The 14,457-nt window shown below is 47.1% G+C and overlaps 1 protein-coding gene across 1 annotated transcript in view; it reads left to right on the forward strand.

The window, feature by feature from the left end:
* The window catches only part of Pdss2 (decaprenyl diphosphate synthase subunit 2), a 223,290-nt gene that overhangs the window by 148,265 nt on the left and 60,568 nt on the right, over positions 1-14,457 (forward strand). Inside the window, exon 4 of the mRNA XM_032888504.1 lies at positions 5,548-5,622. Coding sequence (XP_032744395.1) covers positions 5,548-5,622 — 75 coding nt within the window. The remainder of the gene's footprint in view (positions 1-5,547; positions 5,623-14,457) is intronic.

A 14,457-nucleotide genomic window follows, 5' to 3' on the forward strand; every position in this document is an offset into this window, starting at 1 on the left:
CCGGCACCTCATAGGAGAGGTAGGTGGTGGAGTGAGACAACTCGAAGCCCTGCATCTGGGCCTGGGTGGTAGTGGACTTGTTCAGCTGAGCTGAAGCCATCAGAGACCAGGTCTCCCTCCGCCCCAGGGAGGGGTGGAGCTAGCTCTCCAGCTCTCTAACCCCTGGGACCAGCTGTCTCATGCTGCCAGGGACATCAGCTGGGCCGCAGACATTGACACAGACCCCCTGAGCTTCAGGGCCACAGACTCAGACATAGGACGCCATGGCCTCAGGGGGGAGGCAGTGCAGCTCCTCACACCAGGCTGGTCCTCACCATCCTCATGTTTCCATTCCACGCCCTCCTGTCTTAATATTGCACGAATCACTCTGCTTCTCTTCCTCTGCCACGCGCCCACCCACGGCTGCATGGTGGCGGGTGTGCCCCTGGTTGTCGTGTTTCCTGTGTGCCACTGCCATATGGTAGCAACAGTGCCTCTACGTCTTCCTTTCCTCTGTGTGTGTGTGTGTGTGTGTGTGCGCGCGCGCGCGCGTGTGTGTGTGTGTGCGCGTGTGCGTGTGTGTGAGTGCATGCGTGTGTGCGTGTGTGTGCGTGTGTGCGCGTGTGCGTGCGTGCGCGCGCGTGTGTGTGTGTGTGTGTGTGTGTGTGTGTGAAGACGATTTATTGCAGTTCTCAGGGATCAGAGCGTAGCAGTGTTTTCTTTTGCTTTGCTTTGCTTTGGCTTTGTCTCGTGGTGCCCAGAGTCTTGCGCGCACTAAGCAAGCCTTCTGCCTCCAAGCTGCACGCCAGTTGTAGTTACGTTATCTTTAGTTAGGAACTACCACTTTGCCAATTTTCTGGGTAGACCATCAGTCATAATGTTTTTCAGTGGAAATGATTTTATCATCATTTTCATGCCTTAAAACCAGCCCGGGCACCTTAATGAAAGCCTTCCTCAACGTACAGTGAAAGGGAGATTTGAATGTAGCTCAGCAGAGGAGTGTCAACATGAGGCCCCGGGCCAATCCCCAGGAGCACCAAAAAGAGGAGAAAATCGTCACGGAGGGCCCAGGTGCATGACGAGCTGATAGATAAAAATACAGCAAAAGGGACCCAAACCTGAACCAGTAGGCATAACGTGGGAGGAGGAGACTTGCAGAGCCCCACCCCCTAGGAGGAGGAGACTTGTGGGGCCCCACCCCCAAACTGTTTCTCCAATATGAAATGGTAAGCCTTGAAAGTATATACATACTACTTTATATAAAGTTAGCAGATTGTATATTTAGGAGTGAGAGAGAGCTTGTCTATGTGAACACTTAAGAGGTCAAAATTGGAGAGAGCAAGGTGGTGCGTGAGAGGGGCTAGAGAGAAGAAAGGGAAGGGGGGGTGCATACTATTGTTTCAAAAAATAAAAAATTACAAAAATAAAATAATTTGAGCCTTCAAATATATATAGTGTTGGGGAGAGGATATATACATACATACACACACACACACACACATATATACATACATATATATACATACATATATATACATATATATGGTAGTAATGTGAGATATTCCATCCAGGTTCATATGTAGAAGTCTTTTCAAGTGTGTCTGATATTACGGTTTAAGTCAGCAATGTCCCCCAAGCATCATGGAGGCACTTGGTCTTTGGTTGGTGGCATTATTTTGAGACATCCCAGAAGTGTGTAGCCAAAGGAAGTAGGTATTTTGGTCCTTAGGGGTCTGTTATCACCGCTGCTTCCTGAGAACCGGCATGTAACTGCTGTCTTCTGCTGGGTGCTCCCACAGCTGTAGTTTTTTACTTACAGTTGTGAACTAGACGCTCTGCAACTGAGCCCAGACAGCTCGCTCCTTCCTGAAGCTGTTTCTGTCAAGTCCTTTTCGTCACAGCAATGCAAATTCACTAGTGCCTTGCCTGATTATAATGCTGAGGTTTATGGGGTTTGTTTGGGGGGGGTAGTTTGAGTTTTCGATTGTTTGGGTTTTTTATTGTTATTGTTGGTTTGGTTTGGTTTGGTTTTGGTTTTGTGAGGACAGGGTTTCTCTGTGTTATCCTGGCTATCCTGGAACTTCCTCTGTAAACCAGGCCGGCCTCAGACTCAGAGATCTGCCCGCCTCTGCCTCTGCCTCTGCCTCAAGTGCTGGGACTAAGGCTTGCAGCACCCAGCTGGCCGAGGTGTGAGTTTTTGAGCTACCGAGAACCCTAACAAGCCTCCTGTGAAGCTCCCTCTACCTTACATTGGAAGGGAAACAGAACTCGGAATTGACCAACTCCAAGTCTCAGAGCAGAAACATGTAAGAGCTGGAACAGTGTGCGGATCTCATTCTCAGTCTGCTTTGCTCTCTTGCATCGTCCTCCCCTTGGACGGCCAGGGGCTTCCACTCTGTTCTTCCCTAGGCCTGAGGAACAATGACCTTGAATTTTTCTCGGTTATTCTTGTCTAATACACCTGGAGAGGAGTTTTAAGAGATTTGACTTTTAGGTTCTAGACTCCCCTCTGGGTGTCGTTATCTCCACTAGTGCTTAATATATTTTTAAATTTCTCTCTCTCTCTCTCTCTCTCTCTCTCTCTCTCTCTCTCTCTCACACACACACACACACACACACACACACACACAGTGCCTATGTGGCAGTCACAGGACAACTTGGGGAAGTCATTGACTTTCTTCCCATCACGTGGGTCAGGGGTCACTCACTGCCAGTTTGGCAGCAAGCACTTGTACACACTGAGTTCATCTTGCCAGCCCTTCATAGCTCTGTTGCTGACCTAAGTTATTTCCCAAGAATCTCAAGTTGGGACAGGAGACATGGCTCTGTGGTGAAGAGCACTTGCTGCTCCTGCAGAGATCCTGGATCTGGTTCCCGGCCCCCAATGAGGCAGCTGTGGGCTACTCATCACGACAGTCCCAGGCCTCGTCCTCCTCCACAGATACCTGGAAGTCCATGCTGCACATGCAGACAAGCAGGAGCACACACATCCAATAGACGCAGTGTTTGAAGAGTCTGAAGCTGGCAGGCCTATAATTAATTCCAGCAGGCCAGAGGCAGAGGCAGGCAGACCTCTGGAAGTTTGAGGCAAGCCTAGCCTATGTTGTGAGTTCTAGCCAGTGCTGCCTCTGTCTCAAAAAAGAAAAAAAAGCAAAAGAAAGGAAAGAAGGAAAAGAAAAAAAATGTGAAATAAATTTACTGCATTATGAATGAGCTCTATATAAATATTTGCAGTTTTAAAAAAGGATGAAAGTTAAATCCATCGTTCTTTGATATAACTGTTTAAATTAACATTCCGGGCTCTGAAAAGGCGTTTCTATGCGCAGTGTACAAATTAGCTTAGGACACAGTCAGCTCCTTTAGACTGTTCCTGTGTTTAATGCTCTCCCTCCCTCTATCTGTGTCTCCTTTCGGTTGCCATAGCTGCAGAGGTACATGTTCAAGTAAAGCCACTGGTAATACAGGTCATGTATGTATAAACTGTGAGCACACTAAGGGGAAAGGTCAGAGCAGAATGTCTTTGTTGCTTCTGCTTCATCTGTACTTCAGGGGTAAAGGAAACCTGGGTTATCCAGAGCCAGATCTGCTGTTAAAAGTTCATGCCGTCATTTCGACATTGCATGTTGGACCTTCTCTTTGTAAACCCCTCTTCACATGACCAGAACTGGTCTCCGAGCCCCAACTGTTTCAAAGCTATAACATCCCTTAGTGAGTGACTGATCTGTATTATGTGTCGGGCCGTCAGGAGCTCTTGGGATGTTGCTTGTATAAACTGTAATCCAGTCTGCTGCTGTGTGTTTAGTTACAGACTTTCACAGACCTATCAGTGATATTCAATCCTCCTGGATTCGGGAGTGGGGCTTATCTGATACTTTCAGGAGAAAGACATCCATTCACTTTTCTCTCTTCCCCACTTTAATAGCTCAGCACATCTGGTTGTACTGTAGGGCCACTGTGCTCCCCTTCCCCTGGAGCTGCATTGCTGTAATATTCCTTGAGTATTTAGTTACTTATAGGACAATGTTATTTGAAGACGGGGAAAAACCTACAGGTGCAGAGCTAGAAACAAATGCCTCTAATCAGAACGATGTCCATTTCAGCAGCAGTGCGCAGTGTGACTGTAAAGAAAGGTAAAGTCCGTGTGTCAGAACCTTCAAGCAGGTCTTTTTTCAAATCGATGCCATTTTCCTCTAAGAAAATGTGTATTAAATACAAGATACCAGAGATTAAAGTAGCCTCATGTCTCAGTGTGTATCCCCTGGCTTACTTCAGTTACAGCAATGATAAAAGCTGTAACAGAATCCTTTAATTCAGTCAGAACTGAGCTAAACTTCAGGAAACCAAGAATAGAGCTCGACTACAGACTGCACAGCATAGGAAGAGGATGGGCTTGCCTTGAGGAACTCCTGTTTGAAATGGCTGCATTGAATGTTACCAACTGTCTAGCTATTTTATCCTCCTAATTAAGATTCTTTATGTAAACAAGCACAAAGAGACCATTTACTGTTTTCTGCCTGTTCCACGATGTGAAACAAATTCAACACTTTTGATTTTGCTTGTTTTTTTTTCTACAGTTCTTTCAAAATTTTCAGTGTTTATGGTATATTTGACCCAGGGGTCCTATACTAAATGTGTCCGTAGTGCATTTTTTATTGCTGCTGGGTAACAGGACCCCAGACTTAGCACAAGTAATGATTGCATGATGGGAACACCATTCAGGCCATAAACTCAGCGCAGCATAATGCCAGAACTAAACAAAGGCCTAGTCCGTCAGAGCCCACGGTTCTGGGAACGCCTCTGAATGAACTAACCTGGCTTTTTGGATTCTGTATTCTGTAGTTCTGCTTTTGGCTAACTGTCCTTGTTAACTGAAGTATGTCGACCCAGAACATAGTTCTGGTGCTTAAAAGCTCACCCTGAGAAAGGCTCAGGATCCCACACACCCAGGGTAACTGCCAGCCAATGAATGAGGGCTTTTTATGGGCTTAAACCCATGGCCCATCAGTCTTCACCAACGAATACCCCACAACGGTTCGGTTTTTCTGGAGCAGGGTCTTTCTTTGTAGTCCTGGCTGTTTGGGGTTTACTGTGTAGAGCAGCCTGGCCTTGGACTCACCGAGCTCTGCCTGCCTTTGCGTCGGGAGCGTTGTGACGCAGGAGTGTGCAGCGCCCCCTCCGACTCCGCGGTGTATTTTAAGTACAAGAGAACAAACACATTTGAAAGGTGGGTTGTTTGTTCTTTCTGTACTAAGTATGAAAATTAGCATTGTAATGACTCCCAGAATGGGAGGCCTGGAATAGCAGCCATTGACAGAAATAAACATGCAGAAAATTAGCTGAGTTAATAGTTCATTCATGGGTTGGGGATTTAGCTCAGTGGTAGAGCGCTTGCCTAGCATGCGTAAGGCCCTGGGTTCGGTCCCCAGCTCCGAAAAAAAGAAAAAAGAAAAAAAAGAAAAAAAATAGTTCATTCATCCTCTGTTGAGATGCTCTGTTCACATCCTACGTTGTGACTAAATGGAGCTGCGCCTCAGAATGTCCACTCCATTTGTTTTCTTGTCGTTTTAGGTTGTGGAGCTCCTAGCAAGTGCTCTGATGGACTTGGTGCAAGGCATCTACCAGGAAAACTCTGCTTCCACCCAGGTACGGCATTGCAGACTTGAATAAGGTGCTGTCGCAGAGCAGCTCAGGGGGCAAGCATTTCCTTCCTGTGTGATGTTTAAACTGTATGTGATTTTTTTTTCTCCTCTCTTTTTTCTTCCTTTTTTTTTTTTTTTTTTTTTTGAGATTAGTGTTCTGGCTACAAATTCATGGCCATACGCTCAGTCCATACCAGCTTTAGCCAATTAAAGCCACCTCTGCTCCTCTGGCTGGAGTCTCAATCTGTTCGGCCCGCAGCAGCCGGGCAGACACCAGGGCACTGCTGGCTGGCAGGCCGCACAGTCGTTAAGGGGCTGCTGGCAGGAAGGACTGCTCGCCGAGTGGCTGGGCCAGCCTCTCCCGGAGAAAGCAGGCTCTGTGGGACAGTGAGCCTGAGCCCGGCTGGCAGGAAGGGCGGGGCGGGAGTGAAGTGTCTTTCATAGCCAAGGTCCAGAAGTGTGGTGCACTATTAGAGTCTCTGCGGCAGAGACCAGGACAGCCGCACGGCTGGGTTGTTTTGATTAATTTTATAGGTTTAGAATTAGGGCTTTCTGACTCATTTAGCAGGTCATCTCAAGAAAGGTTAGGTTTTATTTCCTTAAAATGCAGTTCTTTCATTCAGTGGGAGATTAGCTGTGAAGTGCACACGTCATTGCCCACCCCCGCCATTCACCGTGATGTCTGCTGTTAGAAGGGATCTTCTCGGTGTTTCACTACTGTGACTTCCTTAACTCCTGCATTAGCAAGCTATCTCTCAGTACACACTAGAGAAACGTGCGTGCGCACACATCCTAAGCATTAACACGTCCACTTGGGAAAAAAGAGGCAAATTTTACTAAAAGTGAACCGTAGACCATGAGCAACTTAGGTTTAAAAAAAAAAATTGAATCTGAAGTGTAACTCGGGAACTCTGGAAGGTTACAGCAGTGGTTAGAGAAATGTGAAGAATTTGGCACCTCGGACATCTGCTAACATCAGCCTCGGGGACACGGCATCCCCAGGAGGCATCTCTGACCTCACCAAAGTGGCACATTGGAATGTGGGGACCTCCCAAGATTCAGACCACACTGAACCCTGTTTGCAGGGTTTCCAAAGACTAGAGTGGCTCTCCGTGTGACCGAAGGTTCAAATCAATGGTGAGAGAGTAGTCTGTGATCAGGCTCTACTCACCGAAAGATCCCTCGCACATGGCATGAAGATGGGGGCCGCTAGGCAAGTAACATTTTAAATGATTTACCTGCTTCCTTCCTTGTTCTTCACAAAAGTCCCCAGAGAGGGTAGGTGCTGCTCCCATGTGAGGTATGAAAATGGGGGCTTAGAAAAGATTGAATGACTTCTCAAGGTTGCACAACTCACCTGGGATTCGAACGTAAAACCCTCTTAGCCTTTCTTCTTCTACTCCTGCTCTACCCTAACTCTCCGTGGTTTGATCGCTTCCGCTGGCCATGCCTAAGGTCTCACCAAGTCACTGCCACAGCGACCTGTTGATGCAGCTGGGGCGTTGTTCTCACCTGGGGGGTCACTGAGGCGTCCAGCTCAGTCCCATAGAAAGTGGGAACCAAGTCCTAGCGTGGCTGGCTTTGTTTTCGGGGGTGTTTATTTGTCGAACAAGATGTCCTGTTAAGTGACACACGCAGACTCACGCAGGCTGAAGGCTAACCTGAGCCACATAAGAGCCTCTCGACCTGAGACACTGAGACTGTCTGGGAAAACAGAAGCAAGCAAGCACACACACCAGGGAATCCTCCTGCCTCCGCCAGTCAGAGCCTGCCCCTTCCCAGCCTGAGGGCGTAGATGGGTATCACGAGCACGTGGGACTGGGACGTGAGTGGCTCCTGTTGGTTTGCTCTCTTCCCGTACCCGCCCTCCTCTCTGTGCACTGCGCTCTCCCACGTCACTAATCACTGCGTGGAGTATCAGACGGCCAACAGCAGCGGTAGTAAGTTGTCACACACATCTGACAGTTGGGTCCTCACATTACCCAAGAGGAATAGGCTCATCCTTGGGAGACGCTCATTTTATGGAAGAAAATGTTACGACTTAGAGCTGATAATAGCATCCAAATTTAATGTTTGTATTCATTAATATGTTTGAGGGTTAGATTTGAACTCGGGGTTCGTTTGGGTTCTTCAATTAGATTCCAAGTCCCATGAGGTTTTTAAAATACATGATCTGTTTGTAAAAGGAACAGAAGAAACAGAAAAGGCTTCGAAGGGCCTCTGATGGAATGGGACAGCCACTGAGCAAGCTCTGTCTGCTGCTTTTACCATTGGCCAATAAATTCTCTTTAAAAACATATGTAGTACAGCTTTGTTCATCTGCCTCCCGCTCCCCAGATAAAGCCCTTTAAAGCGTTTTTCAGAGCGATTAGGAGTCAGAATATGGCTGAACCCTTTGAGGATTGGTTATTTTTCAATAATGGAAATAAAAAGGCATAGTTGACCACAGCAGTCATTGATACAGTGTTCATTTGCACCCCAGCTCCAATTTAAGGTAACCGCGCTTTCCTTCCTAACTAGAACCCACGCCCACCCCTTCCTGAGTGTGCTGCCATTACAGTCACACACACACACACACACACACACACACCCCAGACTGGCAGACTCTGGCATAACTGAGAGGTCACCACAAGCAGAGGTCATATGGAAAGTGAAGCCCACACCATGGGTCTCTGTTGATCGCCTCCGATCTCAGCCTTGAGGCCGTTCATCGCACAGAAGCATTGCCTGGAGAGTCAGTTAGGCTGCAGACCATCCGTCCATCTCACCTCTCGGGGACGCGAGAATACAGTAGTGCTCTGTGTCCTCTGTGCCACGTTAATGCAGTCATGGAGATCAGGTAGTGCAACTTAGCTTTCTGTGGGGTGACATCAGCCGGGCCGGTAGGTGCAGTAAAGCGAGAGAGAATCGGAACTGTGCTTTATAAATCACTCTCTCCAGAAGTTAGAACCTAATTTCCCTACAGCAATGAAACATTCCACTTAAATTACTAGTATTTAGCAGATTGCAGGTAAGCTATGATCACGGAAATACACAGAGTAATTCAGGAAAACTGTCCTTTGTTCCCTCATGGGAAAGACACCTGTGTGTGTGCGTTGGCTAGCTTGTAAGCCACCTCCTCCTCACAACACTAGTTAGCCCTTGGGCTTTGAAAAATGTGCCTAAGGAAAGAATTTCACCCATTTTTGTCTGTAATAGCTAGTTAAAGAACCCTTTAATCCCAGCATTTGGGAGGCAGAGGCTAGCCTGATCTACAGTGTTCCAGACCAACCAGGGCTACATAATAAGACCTTGTCTCAAAAAAAAAAAAATTGTTTTTTAGAGATGGGGCTGAAGCGATGGCCCAGTGGTCAAAAGCACTTTCAGTTCTCCCAGTTGCCAGCGTCCACATCAGGCTTCTCACCACTGCCTGCCTTGCACTTCAAGGAAGCTGAGGCCCTCTGGCTTCCCACAGCACCTGCATGCATGAGTTTATGCATAACATAAGCTCAGGTAGACACACGTAAATACACACAAATAAGCAATGAATCTGAAGAGAAATGAGGAGGAAACGGAGAAGCAAAACCCACTAAACCAAGTAAGTAGAGAGGCGGCATTCGAGGTGGCCATTTGCCCTATGTTTGCATTGCCAGCCTAGGCTGCTTAGAACACATGGTCTCTGCTTCTCACACCACTTCCTCAAAGTTCCCGATTGTTCATAGATTAAATCCAGTGGCTGTGTGCAATCATTTAAATATCGTCTGTGGACTTCTATAAGCCTTATCTTATGTATCAGTAATACAAAAGGGAATGAATCTTGCCACTCCTCTACTAAATAAACTAATACAAAGGGAAACTCTGATGTACTTGATCTTTTAAACGGTAGTGCTGTGTGGTTTTACGGTTAATGCCAAGACTAGAACCTGTCCATGGGTTGCAGATAACATACTGCCAAAACGCATTCCTGACCCCTGGGAGGGTCAGGCTGGGATAGCAGCCAGGGCCTTCTGCTTGGGAGGCAAGTGCTTTACAAGTGTAAGCCCAGCTTATACAGGGCCCTCATGTCCTCGCTGTACTTGATGATCTGTTTTAACGTTGACTTCGATTTCACACATCAAAGCACGTTAGCATTTCAACAGAGATGCTGTGTTGCTGCTGCTCCAGCACGTATTTCCTCATCAGTGAAGCAACGACGTGGTCAGTAAAGAGCTGGAAATACTGCACACATGGCATACAGACCTGCAGTCTCAACACTGGGGAGAGAGGAGGATTGACGAGAGTGTAAGAGAAACCTACTCTACACTGTAAGGTCCAGGCCGACCAGAGCTACACCATGAGGCGTGGTCTCAACACTTAAAACACAGGCGGAGCGCTGCAAAGAGCCGGGAAGAAAGCAGTTGATTTCCAGTGCCTCCATGGCAGCTCACTACCACCTGTCACTCCAGTCCCAGGAGGCCTGATGCCCTCTCCCGGCCTCAGAGAGCACGAGGCACACAGACAGACAGGCAGGCAGGCAGACAGACAGACAGGCAGGCAGGCAGACAGATGTGCAGGCAAAGTACCTATTTATTACATAAAATAATAAAATGAAATTTCTTTTAAAGATGTTTTCAAGTATGATTTTACTGTCTATTTAATAGTTTCTTTATATCACGATTCTGCATAGTACTGAACCATTCGACAAGTTTTATGTTTTGTGTGTATTTTTAAGTAGAATAGCATCTTCATGAAGTATATAATTCTGCTGTATCTCAGTTTGCATTGAAAGATAATCTAGAGCGAATGGTGAAGTGTAGTGAAGAACCTGCTAGAACATGCCCACACCCTGGTTACGTTTCCAGAAGCTCACACACAACCCCAGTTCTCCCTACCAAAAACATGACTACCTCATACGCACGTGTGCTCTTTACATCTAACAGTGTAAACATAACAATAGCAATTAGAGACGAGGCCGTGAATTTGAGAGGGATTGGAGAGTTGCATGGAGGACATGGGAGGGGTGGAAATGATGTAAATACGGGACTTATGTATGAAGTTCTCAAAACTTTTTAATTCGCTAATTAATTAGCATTAGGTATGCTCTTCTGTCCTTAGTACCTGCTTGTGAGGTTGGGCTCAGGCTGCCACTGGGACCCTGGAGTTGAGGAGCGCTCACCCCACTCCGAGGTTGAGCCAGTCCGCAGTGCCTTCACTGCCTCTGCAGCAGGCTTATGCTGAGCACCTGTTTCCCAGGGACTCCGACCACATTTCATGCCCAGCTCACACTTCCTGTCGGGGTGCCAAGCCTGCCCTGTGGCTCTGCTGGGCTGCTCTATTGAAAGGCTTCTAGACTCGAGCCGCTGAGACGCCTTCCCTTTACTGCTTTTCCTTTGCGTGCGTGCGTGCGTGCGTGCGTGCGTGCGTGCGTGCGTGCGTGCGTGCGTGCGTGCATAAAATGTCCTTGAGACAAGGTCTTACTATTTAGCTTGGCTGTCCTGAAATTTGATGGGTAAACCAGGCTGGCCTTGAACTCACAAAGATCCACCTATCTCTGCTTCCCCTGAGCTACCACAGCTGGCCATCAAACTGTGATTTGACCCTATGCCTCTTTCTAATACCATCAGACCTGAGGGACTAGAATGAGGGGGCGGGAGGGGGGGAGAGCACCCAGTGGTTCAGAACCCCGACGGCCCCTCAGATGACTCAGGTTCAATTCCCAGTATGCACTTGGAGGTTCATAACATCTGTGATGCCTGTCCCAGAGGATCGATCGCCCTCTTCTGGTCTCCACTGGCATTGCATATGTGGTGTACAGACAAAACACCTGTATAAAATTAAAATTAAAAAAAATTTTTTTAACTTAAAATTGGGCTAGTGGGTTGGGGTTGCTAACATGCCCATTTTCTAAAATTATATCTGTTTGCTTGTCACTGGTTTCTGATCTAACCTAACTGAGGGATCTAACCACAGTCCTCTGTAAAGGCAGGCCTCTAACTCAAGTTGGTCCTGAGGAACGGACACGGCCCCCCTGCCTTCATACAGGCTCTGCTCATGTTGGCTTGGCCCCAAACCACAAAAATATGAGACCTTAATCTAGCACTCTGGAGAGAGACTTGGTTAATTAGCATCGTTTGAGTCGCAGAGGTCCAGTGGTGTCTCCAAGCCCAGTTAATGCTTTACATCTGAAGCATGGATCTTGTGGGGCGAGATGAGTCTTCTTCTTTTGTCTTATGTTTGCACTTCTCTCCCTCTGGCTCTTAGCTTTCAAGTCAAGTACAAAAATAAGACAATTGAGTCTATCAGAAATCATAGCTGCTCGCCCGCTCGCTCAGTCGCTCGCTCTACCCGCCTTTGGAGCTGTATGCATGCCACGTGGAGAAAATGACAGGAGAGAAACATAAACAAGGCCTCTAGTGGGGAATCAGAGAACGGAAGGCAGTCTGGAGGAGGAGCCACGCCATAGAAGGAAGCATTGGCAATCAGGGCTTCCTTCCTGTGACAGCAAAGGGTTAGAGAGTAAGGACACTGCAGCTAGCGTTGGGGCTCATACCTAGAGTCCCAGCTCTCCAGAGGCAGGGGCCAGCCAGGGCTACACAGTGTGAACCTGCCTTTAAAACAAGCAAATACAAACCCAAAAGGCCGCCTGCAGGCATGGCTCGTGGAAATGGTGGAAGATCTGCATGCTGGATGTAGAACTGAAGTGTGTTTACAGACTGAAGGCAGGTAATCGAGGGGATTGTGACGTGGTCAGAGTCAAGAGGTCCTGAGGGCGGTCCATGGAAGGGACTTACTTGCTGGGTTTGCTCCACGTCCAGACTCTTGCCCTCACTGGCATTCACATCCCTGCCAGCCATGCCTTTCCAGAAACCACTTCTCCATACCCAGTCAGAAGCATTTTAATAGCTGTCCTACTTAATTATTTTAATCTTAATCAAAAGTGTTACCATCTGGTGAGGGTGGGTTGTTTGTTTTCTTTTTCTTGTCATTGTTACCAACTTTACTTGTCTCTCTCCCTACAAGAATGTAAGTACCTGTGTGTTTCTAGTACTGGAACAGTATCTGGCATTGCCAGTAGTAGCCCCAGCCACCTGTTGCTAAATTAATTATTTAGAAAGCCCCGAAGTGATTATAATGGAAGATTTTTGTCATCTTTTGGGGGAGGACTATTAATATACAATAAACAATATTTAAAGTGTACTATCTGATGGCTAGGCATATGCAAGGACCAAAGAAACCGTCAATATTAAATTGATAAGCATACGTCACCCCCAATGGGTTCTTCTTTTTGGATTCTTCCATCCTGTACCTTCTGCCGGAACCATAGACAATCTATCATCACTATATATTAGTTTGCATTTTTGTAGAACTTTATATAAATGGATCTAGAAATATAGACCGTCTGACTGGGGTCTTTGAACAGTTACGTTGAAATGTATCCACACTACAAATCTGAACAGTTCACTTCTGCTAAATGGTATTCAGTTGTAAGCATCTGACAGTCTGTGATCCACCTATTGGGGGAAATTTGAGATGTTTTCGATGCTAACATATTCCAGATGAAGCTACAGTAAGCATTCATGTGTGAAGTCTACAGAAAAAATGTACTTTCATCTCTCTTGGGTTTCCTAGGAATAACCATGTTGCTATTTATTTTCTCTTGTGTAGAAACTAGCAGTGGGCTTCATGTGTCATACAGTGAGTATATCGCGCTCTGTGCTGGCTAGCTGCCATCAGCTTGGCCAGGCTAGAGTCATTGCAGAAGAGAAAACTTGAGTTAAGGAAACATTTCCACCAGATGGGCCTGTGGCGTGGCCATCTGATTGATGATCAATGGGGGAGGGCCCTGTTTACTATAGGTGGTGCCTCCCCTAGGCTGGTGGCCCTGGGTGCTGTAGGAAAGCAGGCTGAGCAAGCCATGGGGAGCAAGCCAGTAAGCAGCACCCCTCCATGGTCTCTGCGTCAGCTCCTGCCTCCAGGTTCCTGCCCTGACTCCCCTCAGTGAAGACCTTTGCCTGAGAGTGTAAATGAAGCGGTGTTTATGAAATGAAAAGGTCGTGGTGTCTCATCACAGCAGCCCTGCCTGAGACACCCTTCCACCTGCCGAGCCATCCCATCGTCCCACTTTCCACCCATCAGCTGGGCACGAGAATGCTGGTTGTCCCGCGCCGTGTTAAAGCTCTGTGGGATCGTATTTGATAGTTTAGCCACTCTAAAAGGAAATTCTGGCCCGTCTTGCAGTTTTCTCTCGTTGTGGTGTAGCTGCTGTTTCCCTGGTAAATGACAGTGCAGAGCACCTTGAGTCCTTTCGTGTTTAGTCCCTATTAATATCCTTAGCGATGCTCTAATTCCCTTACAGGCTTCCCACCTCTCCCCAGAGTAACCGACCTGTTGGTACTGGAGGGTACTTGTTATCTGTTACTCCTGCTGTTTTATCCTCCAATCTTATCCGTTCATTTGTCGTAACCGCCTCTGACTTAAAGGTTCTGTGGAACCCTAGTCATTTGTCGTTCATGACTAAAGAAAATTTCCTTCTTTTCAAAGTAAATGCTTTTTTGGTTCTTTTTCTTGCTTGTTGTACTAGGTAATTGTTGTGGCTTGGCCTTCTGCTATGTGTTGTAATGCTAAATACTGACCCCCAAGGCCTGGTCGCCCCCAGGGACGAGAGAATTACCTTGCTCCTTTATTTAAAAGTATTGGAGGCATAAAAATACCAACAGGCAGTGTGTGTGTGTGTGTGTGTGTGTGTGTGTGTGTGTGTGGTGCATGCGTGTGTATGTACGTGTGTTGTGTGTGTTTATGTATGCAGGCACTCATATTTCTTTTGCCTCTGTGGAGGTCGGTGACGTCAAGCTTGCAGATCTTGCCACAGGAGTGCTGAGAT

Source organism: Rattus rattus, chromosome 18, assembly GCF_011064425.1.
Source record: "Rattus rattus isolate New Zealand chromosome 18, Rrattus_CSIRO_v1, whole genome shotgun sequence".
Taxonomy (NCBI): domain Eukaryota; kingdom Metazoa; phylum Chordata; class Mammalia; order Rodentia; family Muridae; genus Rattus; species Rattus rattus.